We start from the raw sequence: 18,750 nt of genomic DNA, 5'->3' as shown, positions 1-18,750 counted from the left end.
GAGAACGTTTGCAGTCTGTGAAATGACTTGCAGCCAGGCGCAATCTTGAAAGCAGAGCTTATTGGCTGATGTTTGCATTGCTGCTTCTGAGACCAATATTGCACTCCAATTCAGAGAGAATTTCATGTGCCTGTTTTATCTTTTCTACAGATCAGCTCAATTTAATAATCAGAGTTCTTTGGTCACAAGTTTTGTGTCACATGTTCAGGAAATGTTCCTCCTGCGGTTGTACCATCACTAAATTCAGCCAGATGTAATGAAGAAGGCCATGGGGGTCATTTTAGCATAGTCTCAGGATAAGGGCCTAAGCATTTGAGACTGAGGTGAAAAGAAGTCGCTTCACTCTAAATTGTAAATCTTTGGAATTCTCTTCCCCATAGTATTGTGGATGCTTCATCACTGAATATATTTAAAACTGTATTCTTGGCCTCTCAGGACTCAAGGGATAAGGGAAAGAGGCAAAACATTGGAGTTGAATCTCAAGATCAGCCATGATCATATTAATGGCAGAGCAGGCTCAAATGGCCAAATTATCTCCACCTGATCTTGTGTTCATAGAGCTTTCGAGCAACCAACAGAAAGTAGTAATTACACATTACTGGATTTTACCATGAATATATTTTAAAAATCACCAATTCAGTAGTCAATTTTTAAACCCCATATTGTGTTAATGATCATCGTTTTAAAGTACTTTTAATGAGAGACTGCACTCGCAGTCTGGTGGCACTAGAGCTCTGGTACCCAATATTCAAATGATTTTTCAATGGGAAATGGGTTTTTTGATTTGATTTGATTTATTATTGCCGCATGCACCTAGATGCAGTGATAAGTTTTGTTTTGCGTGCAGTGTGGGCAGACCATACTATACAAAGTGCATTACAGTAATAGAGCAGAGCGAGGAATACAATATGATGGCTGCAGAGAAAGTGCATCTAGAGTGAGATCAACACTAAATTTAAAAATTTGAGAGGTTCATTCAGAAGTCTAAAAACAGTGGGGAAGAAGCTGTTCTTGAATTCGTTGGTACGAGTATTTAAGCTTTTGTATCTTCTACCCAATGGGAGAGGTTGGAAGAAATTACAACTAAGATGAGAGGGTTCTTTGATTATTTAGCTGCCTTCCCAAGGCAGTGAGAAGTATAGGTGGAGCCAATGGATGGAAGGTTGGCTCGCGTGATGGACTGGGCTGTGTTCACAACTCTGTACTAATTACCATATACTTTTTTGTGCAGAGGTATTTCCTGAATGTCCTGGCTTTAATTTTGCTTTCATGTTCTGGGTTTTCCCACTAAAGGAAATAATTTATCTCAATTTATCCTGTCAACATCTTGAATCATCTGAAACACCTCAGTTACATCACCATTTGATCTTTTTAAGGTTAAGAGATGACTTAAAAGAGACATACAAGATGATCAGAGGATTAGATAGGGTAGACAGTGAGAGCTTTTTTTTCTTGGATGGTCATGGCTAGCACGTGGGGACATAGCTTTCAATTGAGGGGTGATAGATATAGGACAGATGTCAGATGACAGATGACAGGTTCTTTACTCAGAGAGTAATAGGGGCGTGGAATGCCCCACCTGCAACTGTAATAGATTCATCAACTTTAAGGAAATTTAAGTGGTCATTGGAAAAACATATGGATGATAATGGAATAGTGTAGGATAGATGGGCTTCAGATTAATATCACAGGTTGGCGCAACATTGAGGGCTGAAGGGCCTGTACTGTGCTGTATTGTTCTATGTTCTATGTTCCACAGTCAAGGAAACGTGCCTAGCTAGCGCAAATAGATGTGTTCTACATCTACCATTTGCAACATTGGAATAACTTGGCAAATAGTGCTTAAAGTCAAAAGCAGTGTGTGCTCAGTGACGCACACATATTTTGCTTGATAGCGTATCTCAACAAATCAAGCATACATCAAAAATGTGTTTCTTTTTGTTGATTATAACTCAATAATAGTGTTAAATATAACATACCATTCAAGTTAATACAAGGAGGGTTTGATGGAGCGGTATTCCCAGTATTTGGAACTCACTGCCTGGAAGGTGGTAGAGGTGGGAATCCTCAACAAATTTCAGAAGTATTTAAAGAGCATGCAATGCTATGGGCCAAGTGTTGGAAAATGGGATGAGAATAGATGGATATTTGATGATCAGCCAAAAGGCTTCTTCCCATGGTGTAAAAACTCTATGGATCCATATGACTTCACCGAATTGCTGCTTTCAAATGATTTATTTTTCAGAAGGACCACGTCCCTTCACTCCTGGCTGTGGCTCAAGCGTGTATGGTCTTAAAGCTGATTCCTCGAGCTAGGAACCAGCTGAAAAGAATAACAAAAATAAACTGGAATTTGAAGGATGCCGAGGAGTTTGAGAAGAGCTGGCTTCTGCTGGCTGATATTTACATTAAAACAGGAAAATATGACCTTGCAACCGAGTTGCTGAAACGTTGCATACAGTACAATCAGGTGAGCTGTTACTGCTGAATGAAGTGAAAGTGTGCCAGAACCATATCATGAAGGGTAATCTGAATACATCTTTATGTTTTATACTGTACAACTATGAAACACTCATACACTGTTGCAAAATAAATATTTGGATATAGACCTAATCGAACATAGAAACAGAAATAGACTATTCACATCCCCAAGCCATTTAATTATATTATGGCTTACCTCTGCCAAAGCTCTGTTACCTTGCCTTAGTCCCACATACCAGAAACCTGGCCAAAATATATTAACCTTGGTTGAAAGCCTTAGTTGTTCCAGCAGCCAACCTTTAGGGCAAGAATTATAGATTTTTACAATCTTTCATGTCAAAATGTACTTCCTGACTTCCCTGCTAAATCATTCTATGCATTAGTCTATATCTCCTGGTTCTTGAATTCTTCATAAGAGGAAATAGTTTCTCTGTATTGAACCAATCAAATCCTTTCATTATTTTAAAAAGTTTTGATTAGGTCATCCCTCAATCTTCTATTTTCAAGGGCCAAATTTATTCAGTAAAAGCTGGAGATCTTAAATGAAATTATTGGTGAAGTTCATGCGATCTGGAAGCATCAGTGGAAAGAAAAACAAAGGCAACATTTTCTTTAGTTTCAGAGAAGAGTCATATTGGACTCAAAATGTTAATTTTTGTTTATCTCTCCACAGATGCTGCCAGATATGCTGGGTTTCTCCAGCAACTGCAGTTTTTCTTCCAAATTGATTCAGCCTGTCCTTAGGGTGTAGCTCTGCAAGCTCTGGTATCAATTATTCTGGTGAATCTGTGTTGCATTTTCCATTCCTTATTTTTCCTTCCTTTCTGAAGTGTAATGCACTAAACTGATCTCAGTGCTTGAAATGAAGTCTCTACACAACTGAACATTAAGAGTTAGAAAGGTGAACTGAGCAAATATTCAATCTAGTAAACCTATTTTTTTGATGGCAACTAACACACAGGTTCTCATATATTGCACATCATTTTTAAGCATCCTGTAAACTGAGTGAAACCTTATGAGCGGTGTGGTAGCTCAATAGTTAGTACTACTGCTGCCTCACAGTGGCAGGGATCTGGGTTCGATTCCAGCCTTGGGTGACAGTGTGGAGTTTGCATGTTCTCCCTGCATCTATGTGGCTTTTCTCCAGGTGCTCCGGCCTCTTCCCACTGTTGAAAGGTGTGCATGTTAAGTGGATTGGCTGCTAAAATTGCCCATAGTGTGCAGGCTAGGTGGGTTGGCCATGATAAATGTGAGGTTACAGGGATGCGAGGGGGCTAGGTAGGATGCTCTTCAAACTTTATAATGTCTAGGTGGGCTGAATGGCCTGCTTCCACACTGTAGGGATTCCATGTAACTATCCAAAATGCTATCAGTTGCTGCAGAATATATTATGACCAAAAGGAAAGTGGTAAACACCAATGATAGCTACAACATTGGTGTACAATACCAAAGAAGTGCTCTTTATCCGCTAAAATCATGACTGGGGCAGTGCCACAAATGTTGCTTAGAATTCAGTCAGGTGACTGTGTTTATTCCAATAACACAAATCATAGCCATGATGTGGAAGTGCCGGTGTTGGACTGGGATGGACAAAGTCAAAAATCACATGATAACAGGAAAGAGTCCAACAGGTTTATTTGAAACCACAAGCTTTCAGAGTCCCTGCTCCGAAAGCTTGTGGTTTCAAATAAACCTGTTGGGCAACAATCTGGTGTTGTGTGATTTTTGACAAATGACAATGTATTTTCGACTTGCAGCAATATCATTCTGTATGGTTTCAAGAAGTTCTGCATCTTCTTACCCTGTTGGAAGGTGGCAACATTACTCAGAGCTTATTTTCCTTAAACTGGAGTTTTAAGACTTTTACTGGAGTAATCATGAGCTAGGGTTTTTTTTGCCCATTCCTAACTGTCTTTGAATGGAATGGCTCGCTTAATTATTTCATAGGGTAATTAAGTGCTGTGGTTAACATAGGTAAGGATGTACCGAAGGATGTCAGACCAGGTAAGTCTGGTGGCTTTCCTTCTCCAAAATACATTAATCTTAGGTTTTCACAACATTTGATAATAGTGGCTTCATGTCCACCATTACTGAGACAGACTTTATTTTTTTAATTTCAAAAACATACTTTATTCACAAAAATATTTTTATATACATACACAGTCACTAAAACATTTCAGTTCTGTACAGTAACATAAAAAGGAACAAAAAAGCATTGGAGTGTGACTCTATCCAACCAACAAACCAAAGGCATTTCTTACTTGTACAACTGCTCTATACCCCAGACTTTATTAATTAAATTCTATGTTCCTTAAATTAATTAAAACCCATGTTCCTTCGGCCTCTGGATGACAGTTTGTCACAATTTCTCCAAGTCGTTCTATTGACTCAAAAGTGGACATGAACCAGTCAGATAGCCCTTGCTGGGGCACTCTCTATGCTTTCTCTTATGCTCAGTATCATTTCTGTCTTTATTTATTTCCTCTTGCTGCACTGTGTATACAACATAATGCAAAAAACAAAACATTTATTTACCATACTATTGTCATCAAGGAATTTGCTTATCAGTTATTTTTGGGGTGGTACAGGTGGCCCAGTGGTTAGCACTGTAGTCTCACAGCACCAGGGACCCGGGTTCAACTCTAGCCTTGGGTGATTCTCTGTGTGGAGTTTGTATGTTCTGTGATTGTGTAGGTTTCCTCCCACAATCTAAAGATGTGCAGGTCAGTTGGATTGTCCATGCTAAATTGTCCATAGTGTTAGGTGCATTAGTGAGAGGGAGATGGGTCTGGGTGGTTGTTCTTCAGAGTTGGTGTGGACTTGTTGGGCTGAAGGGTCTGTTTCCACACTGTAGAAAATCTAAGCTAATTATTAGCAATTAGGATTCCTAACGTGAATGTAGTTTTCTTTGTCGATTTGAATTTGATTTGACCATGAATGAGCTGGAGTTAAAGTTAATATAATTTATATTTTCAATGTATCTTGCTTATTCTTATTTATAAACACCTGAAAGAAGATAAAGAGCATCTTGCTCATCCAGCCTATCTCACATAATGCCTTAGGCATCACAACATAATGTGATAATTTGTGACCAATACACACTTGAAATAAGAATCACACAACACCAGGTTATAGTCCAACAGGTTTATTTGGAAGCAGTAGCTTTCGAGTGCTGTTCCTTCATCAGGTGGTTGTGGAGTATAAGATCATAAGTCAGAATTTATAGCAAAAGTTTACAGTGTGATGTAACTGAAATTATACATTGAAATAATGTTCTAATGCAGCTTCATTTGTGGATATTGGGATGATTGCTTCGGTAGTTCAGTATTTGGTCAGTATGTGTTGTTTTCCTGTAGACGCTGGTTTGAAGTTCCCCATTGGCTGTTCACTCTAGGAATGGCAGTTTGTTATTGTTTTCCTCCTCTTTAGTGAATTTTATGCTGGCACTTCATCTGGATGCTCACTGAAGTTGTTACCTAGAATGGTGATGAAACATCTGAAAACGAACCTTCCAACTCAGCGAGCAAACCTACATCTAGAACCTCAACCTGAACTACAAATCTTCTCAAAACTCACTAAATGAGAGATTTAACAATAAGTCCATGTCTTTTTCAATATATAATTTCAGTTACATCACACTGTAAACTTTTGCTATAAATTCTGTGTCTTATGATCTTATACTCCACAACCACCTGATGAAAGAGCAGCACTTCGAAAGCTAGTGCTTCCAAATAAACCTGTTGGGACTATAACCTGGTGTTGTGTGATTTTTAACATTGTACATCCCAGTCCAACACCGGCATCTCCAAAGCATGGCACTTGAAATAAGAATTATTTATTTTCTTTAAATCCAGCTGTCAGCAAAACTCATTTTATTTTGTATCTGTCCAGTCTTGTTGTAAGGCATATGAATACCTGGGGCTTATCATGGAGAAGGAGCAGTCTTACATGGATGCAGTTATAAACTACAAATTGGCATGGAAGTGCAACAATGAGGCAAATCCAGCCATCGGTAAGTTGATATAGCTATTTTGATGATGGACAACTTTAAATGTGTGAGACAGCAAACACTAATGATATCGTGATAAAACAGGACTGAGTGCATTGGAGAAAATTTAAACAAATGGGATTTGGGGCATGAAACTGGAATTCTAATTTTGTAGACTGCTCATCTTGATTTTCTTTTGGCTTTTTGGTATTGCAAAGAGTTCAAATTGTGGGAATGTCACAACACAACAAGAAAGTCAGCTCTCATATCCTTTGTGGACTAGGCTCAGGAATCATGTAAGAACATGAGAATGTCACAAATAAGGTCAGGAATGGGTCATTCAACCTCTTGGGCCTGCTCTACCACTTGATAAGATCTTGCCTGATGGCAGGCAAGAAAGTGGAGTTGAGATTATAATAAAATCAAACATGATTTTATTATAATCTCAACTCCACTTTTTTGCCTGCCAACCATAATCCTTGATTCCCTTGGTGATCAAAACTCATGATCACTCCACCATGAATATATTCAATGACTTAGTCCACTGCTGTTCTGCAGAGAATTCCAAAACTTAACAACAGACTATAAGACATAAGAGCAGAGATTATTTGGCCCATTGAATCTGCTGCATAATTCAGTGAGATCATGGCTGATCTGATGATCCTCAGTTCCACTTTCCTGCCGTAACCCATCAATCTTGATTCCTTTAATGATTAAACATCTGTCTATCTCAGCCTTGAATATACATAATGTCCCAGCCTTGGCAGGCCTTTGTGGTAAAGAATTCTACAGACTGACTACTTCTGAGTGATGAAATTCCTCCTCATCTCTATCTCAGGATGACAAATTATTATGGGGAGCAAGAGTAATTGTCCCGAACAAAGCTATCCGCCATTTACTAGCTGAACTCCACCAGGGTCATCTAGGGGTTTTCAAGATGAAAATGTTGGTGAGAAATTATGTCTGGTGGGGATAGATGTATGGCTGCATTGGTGCCCAGAGTCCCATAAGGACAAAAATTACCACCAGCAGCTCCCTCCACATTCTTGGTAATGGCCAGGTACACATTGGACTCGGTTACGCATTGACCTTACAGGTTCTTCCATGGGATCAATGTTCTTAGTCATTGATAATGCCCACTCAATGTGGCTGAATGTGCAGAGTTCATTCGTCAAACACATGGTGAGTAGAAAAATTGCGCTCATCATTTGCAATACATGGGATCCCAGAAGTGTTGGCTACAGATAATGGACTATCATTTACCAGCAGAGAATTTGAGTCCATCATCCAATGGTCTGGCAGAAAGAGCAGTCCAAACTTTGAAGGTAGAGTTAAAGAAACAGCCTGTAGCTTTGATACCAAACTGCCCCAATCCCTATTTGATCATAGTTCAACCCCCTCATACAACTACAGAGATAGCTCCAGCAGAGTCACTAAGGGAGAGAAGACTCCGCATCAGGTTAAATCTGATCTTCCCGGACCTGGGGAGGTGGCGGGGATTGGGGGGGGGGGGGACCTGAAATGGCAGCACTGCTGGACACAAGGCTCCACTAAGTGAGAAGACAGTTTAATTCAGTGGATAAAGTTTGGTGTCGGAACCACAGGAATGGCCCTCTATGGGTAAGAGGCATGGTTGCTGTGAGGTCAGGTCCAATGACGTATTAAGTTCGGACAGGTGCTACAGTCCTGAACAAAATAGACAAGCAAGAGGCTGGAAGAACACAGCAAGTCAGGCAGCATCAGGAGGTGGAGAAGTCAACGTTTCAGGTGTAACCCTTCTTCAGTCCTGAATAAGCATGTGGACCAAATGAAAACTGCAAACTCACAAAGGGCATGGGAGCAAAACATTCCTGGAACCTCGATTGCCTTTCTGACTGTTCTGGAACCAATGGGTTATCCCTCTCAGCCAAGCACTGAAGATACCTTGGAATCAGTGACATACACAGCGGATATCACCACCTTAACAGCGTTGCCACCTAAAGAAGAGAATTAATTTCTTCTAAGATGCTCCAGGTTCAAGAAGCGAGCTACTATGTGTAACATGCTACCCGTATCGGAGGAAGAATTGTTGGAAACTGACCTGGTGCTAAAATGATCCAAAAAGAGCTACTAAAAAAAATCCCGACCTTTGTCCTCGGACTCAGAGGGGGAGGGATGTGGTGATTGTATCACTGTCAGCTAGGTGGACCTCATAGAATATGAGTTCCCTGATTGCGGCTGTTAATCTGATCCAATCAGGAAGCCCTGGCTGACAGAGGAGGAGTCCTTCACTTCCTTCACATAAGTATTATCAGGCCTTGCTTGATAATTTTCACTAGCCACATGAGTGCTTTCCTGGTGTTGGACAATATGGAATAAAATTCTTGCACAATGGTATATTTTTAATGTGTCAAAACAAAAAACAGGAGATTCAGAAGGTCTCCTCAGCCTAAGGACTGGCTTTGAGCTGGCTGGGTCAGAACTGATATACTGAGTAGAGTTGCTGTCGACCAGGCCACAAAAAAGACCAGGAGCATCAGACATCCTGATTACTCGGAGAGCTGGCACTGAGGGAGCTGGTTTAATGTCAACGGTGGCTCAGTGGTCAGCACTGTTATCTCACAGCCTCAGGCACCTGTCTGTGTGGGGTTTGCACATTCTCTCCCTGTCTGCATGGTTTTCCTCTGGGTGCTCCGATTTCCTTCCACAGTCCAGAGATGTGCAGGCTAGGTGGGTTAAGCCATGGGCATTGTAGGGTTACAGGGGAGCTGGGTGTGATGCTCTTCGGCCAGTAATGTGGAGTTGATGGGCCGAATAGCTTGTTTCTGCACCATTGGGATAAATTAAAAAAATAAATAAAAAGCACTTTCCACTTTAGATTTAGTACTGGGTAACGAGCCTGGCCAAGTATTAGATTTGGAAGTAGGTGAGCACTTTGGAGACAGTGATCACAATTCTGTCAGGTTTACTTTAGTGATGGAAAGGGATAGGTGTACTCCACCGAGTAAGAGCTACAGCTGGGGGAAGGAAAATTACAATGCAATTAGGAAAGATTTAGGAAGCATAGAATGGGGAAGGAAACTGCAGGGCATGAGCACATTAAAAAGTGGAGCTTATTCAAGGAAAAGCTCCTGTGTGTCCTAGATAAGTATGCACCTGTCAGGCAGGGAGGAAGATATAGAACGCGTGAGCTGTAGTTTACTAAGGAAGTGGAATCCTGGTCAAGAAGAAGAAAAAGGCTTATGTTAGGACAAAATGTGAAAACTCAGGGCGCTTGAGGGTTACAAGGAAGTCAGGAAAGACCTAAAAAGAGAGCTCAGAAGAGCCAGAAGGAGACATGAGAAGTTATTGGCGGATAGGCTCAGGGTTAACCCTAAGGCTTTCCATAGGTATGTCAGGAATAAAAGAATGACGAGAGTTAAATTAGGGCCAATCAAGGATACTAGTGGGAAGTTGTGTGTCGAGTCAGAGGAGATAGGGGAAGCACTAAATAAATATTTTTCGACAGTGTTCACTATAGAAAATGAAAATGTTGGCGAGGAAGATACAGAGATACTTGCATCTAGGCTAGAAGAGATTGAGGTTCACAAGGAAGAGGTATTAGAAATACTGCAGAGTATGAAAATAGTCAAGTCACCTGGGCCGGATGGGATCTATCCTAGGATCCTCTGGGAAGCAAGGGAAGAGATTGCCAAGCCTTTGGCATTGATCTTCAAATCATCATTGTCTACAGGAATAATGCCTGAGGACTGGAGGATAGCAAATGTGGTTCCCTTGTTCAAAAAGGGTAGTAGAGACAACCCTGGTAATTACAGACCCGTGAGTCTCACTTCAGTTGTTGGTAAAGTGTTGGAAAAGGTTATAAGAGATAGGATTTATAACCATCTAAAAAAGAATAATCTGATCTGGGACAGTCAGCACGGTTTTGTGAAGGGTAGGTCGTGCCTAACAAATCTTATTGAGTTTTTTGACAAAGTGACCAAACAGGTAGATGAAAGTAAACCGGTTGATGTGGTGTATATGGATTTCAGCAAGGCGTTTGATAAGGTTCCCCACAGTAGGCTATTGTACAAAATGCAGAGGAATGGGATTGTGGGAGACATAGCAGTTTGGATCAGTAATTGGCTTGCTGAAAGAAAACAGAGGGTTGTAGTTGATGGAACATGTTCATCTTGGTGTCCAGTTACTAGCGGCATACCGCAAGGGTCGGTGTTGAGTCTACTGCTGTTCGTCATTTTTATAAATGACCTGGATGAGGGCTTAGAAGGGTGGGTTAGTAAATTTGCAGATGACACTAAGGTCGGTGGAGTTGTGGATAGTGACGAAAGATGTAGTAGGTTGCAGAGAGACATTGATAGGATGCAGAGCTGGGCTGAGAGATGCCAAATGGAGTTTAATGTGGACAAGTGTGGACACTTTGGATGGAGTAATCGGAATGCAAAGTACTGGGCGAATGCTAAGATCCTTGTGAGTGCAGATGAGCAGAGAGATCTCGGTGTCCATGTACACAGATCCCTGAAAGTTGCCACCCAGATTGACAGGGTTGTTAAGAAGGCAGACAGTGTTTTGGCCTTTATTAATAGAGGGATTGAGTTCCAGAACCAGGAGGTTATGCTGCAGCTGTACAAAGCTCTGGTACGGCCACACTTGGAGTATTGTGTACAGTTCTGGTCACCGCAGTATAAAGGAGGATGTGGAAGCTTTGGAAAGGGTGCAGAGGAGATTTACAAGGATGTTGCCTGGTATGGAAGGAAGGTCTTATGAGGAAAGGCTGAGGGCCTTGAGGCTGTTCTCGTTAGAGAAGAAGTTTGAGAGGTGACTTAATAGAGACATACAAGATAATCAGAGGGTTAGACAGGGCGGACAGGGAGAGCCTTTTTCCAAGTATGGGGACAGCAAACACGAGGGGACACAACTTTAAAGTGAGGGGAGGTAGGTATAAAACAGATGTCAGAGGTAGTTTCTTTACTCAGCGAGTAGTAAGGGTATGGAATGCTTTGCCTGCAATGGTAGTAGATTCACCAAGTTTAAGTGCATTTAAGTCGTCATTAGACAGGCATATGGATGTATATGGAATAGTGTAAGTGGGATGGGTTTCAGATTAGTTTGATTGGGTGGTGCAACATCGAGGGCCGAAGGGCCTGTACTGCGCTGTAATGTTCTATGTCTAAATGAAGGGTGACTTGGTGATAGGATACCAGCCTCTGGTGAATTATTTCACTCATGTCTTTGATGTAGTAAGTGAATGAGTGTTTGTTTTTACAATCTTTGGATTCTGATGAAGAGTCACTGAACTTGAAACGTTAACTCTGCTTTTGTTCCAGAGATGCTGCCAGACCTGCTGAGCTTCTCCAGCAATTTCTGTTTTGGAATGAGTTTTTTTTCAGTATGAACTGTGTCTTTGTGATATCTTTATTAGATTGCAGTTTATTTTTCCATGCCTATTACAACGATACAGCTACTCATGTCCACCCACCAAAGGTCATACTGGGTTAGTGGCTATGGATGGTGATACATTTATTTGCAGGCATGCTGCATGACTGAGCATGGAGAGACAGAGAGAACATCAGGGAACATGGAGGGATATGAGGAATAATATTGTATTATATTTAGAGGGGCATAAAAAGTTACTTTAGGATGGACTGATATTTGAAAACTGAAGTGGACCTTCCAACCAAATGGCCTCTGCATTGGCACACTTCCCAGGTCAAAAACCAAACACCTCTCTTACAGACTTAATAATGGCAGGAATGAAATTTGGAAACATTCACAGGTTTTGAAAGTCAGGAACCTGCTTGAGTTTTCTGAACCCAAGAGAGAGCTGATAGTGTAGTGGTAATATGACTAAACTAGCAATCTAGAGGCCCAGACTAACAGTCTGCAGACATGGGTTTGAATCCTGCTGTAGAAGAGGCTGAAATAACCACTGACAATTGTTGTAAAAAAAAGCCCATCTGGTTCATTAATGTTCTTTAGGAAAGGAACTCTCCTGTCCTTACTTGGTCTGGCCTACATGTGACTCCAGACCCAAGCTGACTGTGAACTGCCCTCAGGACAATAAATGCTGGTCTAGCCAGTGACACCTACATCCCATGAATGAATAAGCAAAAGTACCAACATCTGGGGCTGTCTGCCTGCCTCACAACTTGCTTTCCTATTTATCTTTATATCTCTAACAAAGCAGTCTATGATACATGTTGCCCTTCAACATAGATTGTAAATAGTTGAGGCGCCAGCACTGATCCCTGGGGCACCCCATCAGGTTTACACACACACCGGGCTACAAAGGTCATTTATCATGTTAAATTTGAAATGGGTTGGAGAGATAGCACTTTTAGGCTAAGGTGAGGACAGCAGATTAGAGTTAAGGTAAGAGTGGTGCTGGAAAAGCACAGCAGGTCAGGCAGCATCCGAGGAGATGGAAAATCGATGTTTTGGGCAGGAGCTCTTCATCAGGAATGAGGCTGGAAGCCTCGGGGATAGAGATAAAACCTCTTTTCGGTGTGTGCTCTTGTTCATTTGTCTGCCATAGAATCAGAGTCATCGAGGTATACAGAATGGAAACAGACCCTTCAGCCCAACTTCTCCATGCCGACCAGGTTTCTTAAACTGAACTAGTCCTATTTGCCTGCATTTGGCCCATATCCATGTAAACCTTCCTATCTAATATACCTGTCCAAATGTCTTTTAAATGTTGTAAATGTACCATTTTTACCACCTCCTCTGACAGCCTATTCAATATACACACCACCCTCTGGGTGAAAATGTTGCCACTCAGGTCCCTTTTAAATCTTTCCTCTCTCACCTTAACCTCTAGTTTTGAGCACCCCTACCTTGGGGAAAAGACCTTGGCTATTCCCTGTCTAGAGTCATACAGCAAGGAAACAGACCTTTTGGTCCAAAGTGTCCACATTGACTAGTTTAACCAAACTAAACTGGTCCCATTTGCCTGCATTTGGGCCATATTTCTCTAAACCTTTCCTTTTCATGTACCTGTCCAAATGTCATTTAAACATTATAACTGTACTTGCCCCTACCACTTCCTCTGGCAGTCCATTCCGTATATGCTTAGAAAAACATAACACCTCGCACTTATCTGAATTAAACCCTCCTTCAGCCATTCCTTACCCTCGTGGCCTAGTTGATCAAGGTCTTGTTGTATTCTTAGACAATCTTCTTCACAGTTGAATATACCACCAATTTGCAAACTTGCTAACCATGCCTCCTATATTCTCATCCAAATAGTTTATGTAAATGATAAACAACAGTCCTACCACTGTTATCAGGTTTGAAGGCCTCTAATTGGTTCTCTAGCAGAGACAGCCCACCTGCCATCCTTAATTGGTCAGCAAGCCTGATGAAGGGCTTATGCACGAAATGTCGATTCTCCTGCTCCTCGGATGCTGCCTGACCTGCTGTGCTTTTCCAGCGCCACACTCTTCGACTCTAATCGCCAGCATCTGCAGTCCTCACGTTCCCCCAGCAAGCTTGTACAGTCAGTAAAAGGTCAGGAGCTATTTCCTACACATTACAGGTATCTGATCTCCATCTGGACCCGATGGCAGTATTGAGAGGTCCAGTGGAAAATTGCACCACTGAAGGCTTGCTTCCTTCATGGATAAGTCAGTTTCAGTTCTGCTGGTTATTATCCAAAACCTCTGTTTTGTGACCTTCTCTGGTGAAGTCTTGAGTTGTGATATTGGTTGCTTGGGTATGCTTGTTAAGCTATCAGCATTACACACACTCAAGTGCAGAACAACTAGCCATAAAGCTTAAACTCTGATCTGCTGTGTTTCAACAATATTGCAAGTAATTGCCCTTCACTGCACCAGTGTGACAATTCCCAGTCCTCACACTATCCTTTTGGTCTCTGGTGATGAGTGGCTAAATAAACCCAACTATAGCCAGATTTGTACTGAAGGTAAATAGGTTTTCAGTACATATTTAACCTAAAGGTTGTCTAAGAAACACTGAAATGAACGTAGGGTGAAAGGAATACCGATACACTGCATCACTCAGTTATCTTAATTGCTTATATAATTCTTAGTAGAGGATGCATGAATATCTTAATTCTAATCATCTCCCTAACTCTATATTTCTCTTTTTTTCCTGTATATAGGTTACAAACTCGCATTCAATTACTTGAAAGCCAAAATGTACATGCATGCAATCGACATTTGTCATAAGGTTTGTTTAATGGGGAGATTTTAAATAAAAATATTTTATTCATGAATGAATAGCTGTATTTTTGTTCTCCTACCAGAAAGATATGTGGACTCTAAGGGTTAAATTAAGAGAATGGCACGGTGGCACAGTGGTCAGCACTGCAGCCTCATAGCGCCAGAGACCCGGGTTCAATTCCCGCCTCAGGTGACTGTCTGTGTGGAGTTTGCACACTCTCCCCGTGTCTGCATGGGTTTCCTCCCACAATCCAAAAATGTGTAGGTCAGGTGAATTGGCCATGCTAAATTGCCTGTAGTGTTAGGTGTATGGGAATGGGTCCAGGTGGGTTGCGCGTCGGTGTGGACTTGTTGGACCGAAGGGCCTGTTTCCACACTGTGAGTAATCTAATCTAAAAAAAAAGAGATTTCACAGGCTAAGGTTATTTTTCCATAAAATATAACAAGTAACAGTATGATTGATAAAAATTTACAGTACAGTTCTGGTCCCCATATTTCGGGAAGGATGTGGAAGCATTGGAAAAGGTACAGAGGAGATTTACCAGGATGTTGCCTGGTCTGGAGGGAAGGTCTTATGAGGAAAGGCTGAGAGGTTTCGGTCTGTTCTCATTGGAAAGAAGAAGGCTAAGAGGGGATTTGATAGAGACATACTAGATGATCAGAGGATTAGATAGGGTAGACAGTGAAAGTCTTTTTCCTAGGATGATGACGTCAGTGTGTACGAGCGGGCATAACTACAAATTGAGGGGTGAGAGATTTAAGACAGATGGCAGAAGCAGGTTCTTTACGCAGAGAGTAGTAAGGGCATGGAATGCCCTACCTGCTAATGTAGTCAACTCAGCCACATTAGGGAGATTTAAACAATCCCTAGATAAGTACATGAATGATGATGGGATAGTGTAGGGGGACGAGCTGAGAATAGTTCACAGGTCGGCGCAACATCCAGGGCCAAAGGGCGCTATATTGTTCTATGTTCTAACTGGTTAGATTGATGGCTAGGACTAGGGAGACATAAACTAAAATATTAGTATTTACAAATGAGAGGGACCGTATTGTTGAAGAGGAGAGTATGAAACGGACTGGTAAGCTAGAGGAGATACTTGTTAGGAAGGAAGATGTGTTGGACATTTTGAAAAACTTGAGGATAGACAAGTCCCCCGGGCCTGACGGGATATATCCTAGGATTATGTAGGAAGCAAGAGAGGAAATTGCAGAACCAATGGCAATGATCTTTTCGTCTTCACTGTCAATGGGGGTGGTACCAGGGGACTGGAGAGTGGCGAATGTTGTGCCCCTGTTCAAGAAAGGGAATAGGGATAACCCCGGGAATTACAGGCCAGTTAGTCTTACTTCAGTGGTAGGCAAAGTAATGGAAAGGGTACCGAGGGATAGGATTTATGAGTATCTGGAAAGACACTGCTTGATTAGGGACAGCCAGCACGGATTTGTGAGGGGGAGGTCTTGCTTTACAAGTCTTATTGAATTCTTTGAGGAGGTGACCAAGCATGTGGATGAGGGTAGAGCAGTGGATGTAGTGTACATGGATTTTAGTAAGGCATTTGATAAGGTTCCCCATGGTAGGCTTATGCGGAAAGTCAGGAGGCAATGGGATAGTGGGAAGTTTGGCCAGTTGGATAGAAAACTGGCTAACCGGTTGAAGTCAGAGAGTGGTGGTAGATGGTAAATATTCAGCCTGGAGCCCAGTTACAAGTGGAGTTCCGCAGGGATCAGTTCTGGGTCCTCTGCTGTTTGTAATTTTTATTAATGACTTGGAAGAGGGAGTTGAAGGGTGGGTCAGTAAATTTGCAGACGATACAAAGATTGGTGGAGTTGTGGATAGTGAGGAGGGCTGTTGTCGGCTGCAAAGGGACTTAGATACGATGCAGAGCTGGGCTGAGGAGTGGCAGATGGAGTTCAACCCTGCCAAGTGTGAGGTTGTCCATTTTGGAAGGACAAATAAGAATGCGGAATACAGGGTTAACGGTAGGGTTCTTAGTAAGGTGGAGGAGCAGAGGGATCTTGGGGTCTATGTTCATAAATCTTTGAAAGTTGCCACTCAGGTGGATAGAGCTTGTAAGAAGGCCTATGGTGTATTAGCGTTCATTAGCAGAGGGATTGAATTCAAGAGTCGTGAGGTGATGTTGCAGCTGTACAGGACCTTGGTTAGGCCACATTTGGAGTACTGTGCAGTTCTGGTCGCCTCATTTTAGGAAAGATGTGGAAGCTTTGGAGAGGGTGCAGAGGAGATTTACCAGGATGTTGCCTGGAATGGAGAATAGGTCGTACGTGGATAGATTGCGAGTGCTAGGCCTTTTCTCATTGGAACGGCGAAGGATGAGGGGTGACTTGATAGAGGTTTATAAGATGATCAGGGGAATAGATAGAGTAGACAGTCAGAGACTTTTTCCCTGGGTACAACAGAGTGTTACAAGGGGACATAAATTTAAGGTGAAGGGTGGAAGGTATGGGGGGGATGTCAGGGGTAGGTTCTTTACCCAGAGAGTGGTGGGGGCATGGAATGCGTTGCCTGTGGGAGTGGCAGAGTCAGAATCATTGGTGACCTTTAAGCGGCAATTGGATAGGTACATGGATAGGTGCTTAAGCTAGGACAAATGTTCGGCACAACATTGTGGGCCGAAGGGCCTGTTCTGTGCTGTATTGTTCTATATTCTAGTGCTAGCCCTTTCAGAAGTGAAGTTGGAGATAGTACACAAAGACTGGTAGAAGTTTAGAATTCTCTTCCAAAATTAATATTTGATTATTAAGTTTAAGTATGAGATTGCTCAATATTTGTAAACCAAAGTTGTTCAGAAATGAGGTGGAGGGCCCAGGTCATTTCCTCTGCCCTGAAACTCTTCAACCATGTCCTGAAACAAACTCGCTACCACAGCCACATTTGCTTCCTCAGTGCCTGCCTCTATAACCAACTCATCCCACATGGACTCCGGACCATCTTTAAACCAGCAGAGTTCAGACCCGAACAGGCCTTCACCGCCGCTCCCTCACCACCAGACGCCTGGAGGAAGAACGCCTCATCTTCTGCCTTGGAACACTTCAACCCCAGGGCATCAATGTGGAATTCAACAGTTTCCTCATTTCCCCTTCCCCCACCTCACCCTAGTTCCAAACTTCCAGCTCAGCACTGTCCCCATGACTTGTCCTACCTACCTATCTTCTTTTCCACCTATCCACTTCACCCTCCCCCACTCACCTATTGTACTCTATGCTACTTTCTCCCCATCCTCAACCCCACCCTCCTCTAGCTTATCTCTCCACCCTTCAGGCTCTCTGCCTTTATTCCTGATGAAGGGCTTTTGCCCGAAACATCGATTTTACTGCTCTTCGGATGCTGCCTGAACTGCTGTGCTCTTCCAGCACCACTAATCCAGAAGGGTGGGAAATCAGCCATTATTATACTGAATAGTGGAACAGTCATGAGCTAAATAACTGATTGCTGTTTCAATATTCCACAGCAATACAAGAGTGCCTTTTCCCAAAATCATTTAGCACTCATTCCATAAATCCCTTGAGTCACCAGTAGGATCTGGAAAAAAACAATCGCCAATCTCAGTCAACTCCAGTCTAATGTGCAATGATTGGGAACTCTATTCATTCTGGTGTAAATCTCCTGGGTTTAATATTGTACCTTATGTGCTTTTTGTTCTTGATTATTTTATATTTCCAATTTTCAGGTGCTGAAAAATCACCCAACTTATCCAAAGATTCGAAAGGAGGTTTTCGAAAAGGCTAGAGCATCCATTAAGCAATAAGAATGAAAGATTTTACCACAGCTCTAATTGCATAAGGTCATAGACAAGCGCATTAACAAGTATTCAATGAAAAGAAAATTCACAGTTGGGTTCATTCTCAGTAATCAAAAGAAGCTTGAATTGGTTAATTTAGCTTTTTGCTGGACCTAATGCGGCTTATCATTATCTATTAAAACAAACTTTCAATTAATTTGCTTCTTTCTTGTCTTTGATTGTTGACTTCCTTACATGTTGGTCTGAAGTAAGAGAGATTGAATATTGAGTCTTAAACTTCGAAATTAAAATCAAAGGTATGCTGACAACAAGTGAAATTGTTCAGCAATACTTTTGTGATATATAGAAACAGGCCTTT

The 18,750-nt window shown here is 41.9% G+C and overlaps 1 protein-coding gene across 1 annotated transcript in view; it reads left to right on the top strand.

The window, feature by feature from the left end:
* The window catches only part of LOC140480288 (tetratricopeptide repeat protein 21B-like), a 127,076-nt gene extending 108,678 nt beyond the window's left edge, over positions 1-18,398 (top strand). The window contains exons 27-30 of the mRNA XM_072574992.1: positions 2,246-2,470; positions 6,373-6,493; positions 14,568-14,635; positions 18,321-18,398. Coding sequence (XP_072431093.1) covers positions 2,246-2,470; positions 6,373-6,493; positions 14,568-14,635; positions 18,321-18,398 — 492 coding nt within the window. The remainder of the gene's footprint in view (positions 1-2,245; positions 2,471-6,372; positions 6,494-14,567; positions 14,636-18,320) is intronic.
* The last annotated feature ends 352 nt before the right edge of the window (positions 18,399-18,750 follow it).

Source organism: Chiloscyllium punctatum, chromosome 8 (assembly GCF_047496795.1).
Source record: "Chiloscyllium punctatum isolate Juve2018m chromosome 8, sChiPun1.3, whole genome shotgun sequence".
NCBI classification, from domain to species: domain Eukaryota; kingdom Metazoa; phylum Chordata; class Chondrichthyes; order Orectolobiformes; family Hemiscylliidae; genus Chiloscyllium; species Chiloscyllium punctatum.
Note: the sequence above shows the minus strand (reverse complement) of the source record. Positions and strands in the feature narration are given on the sequence as shown.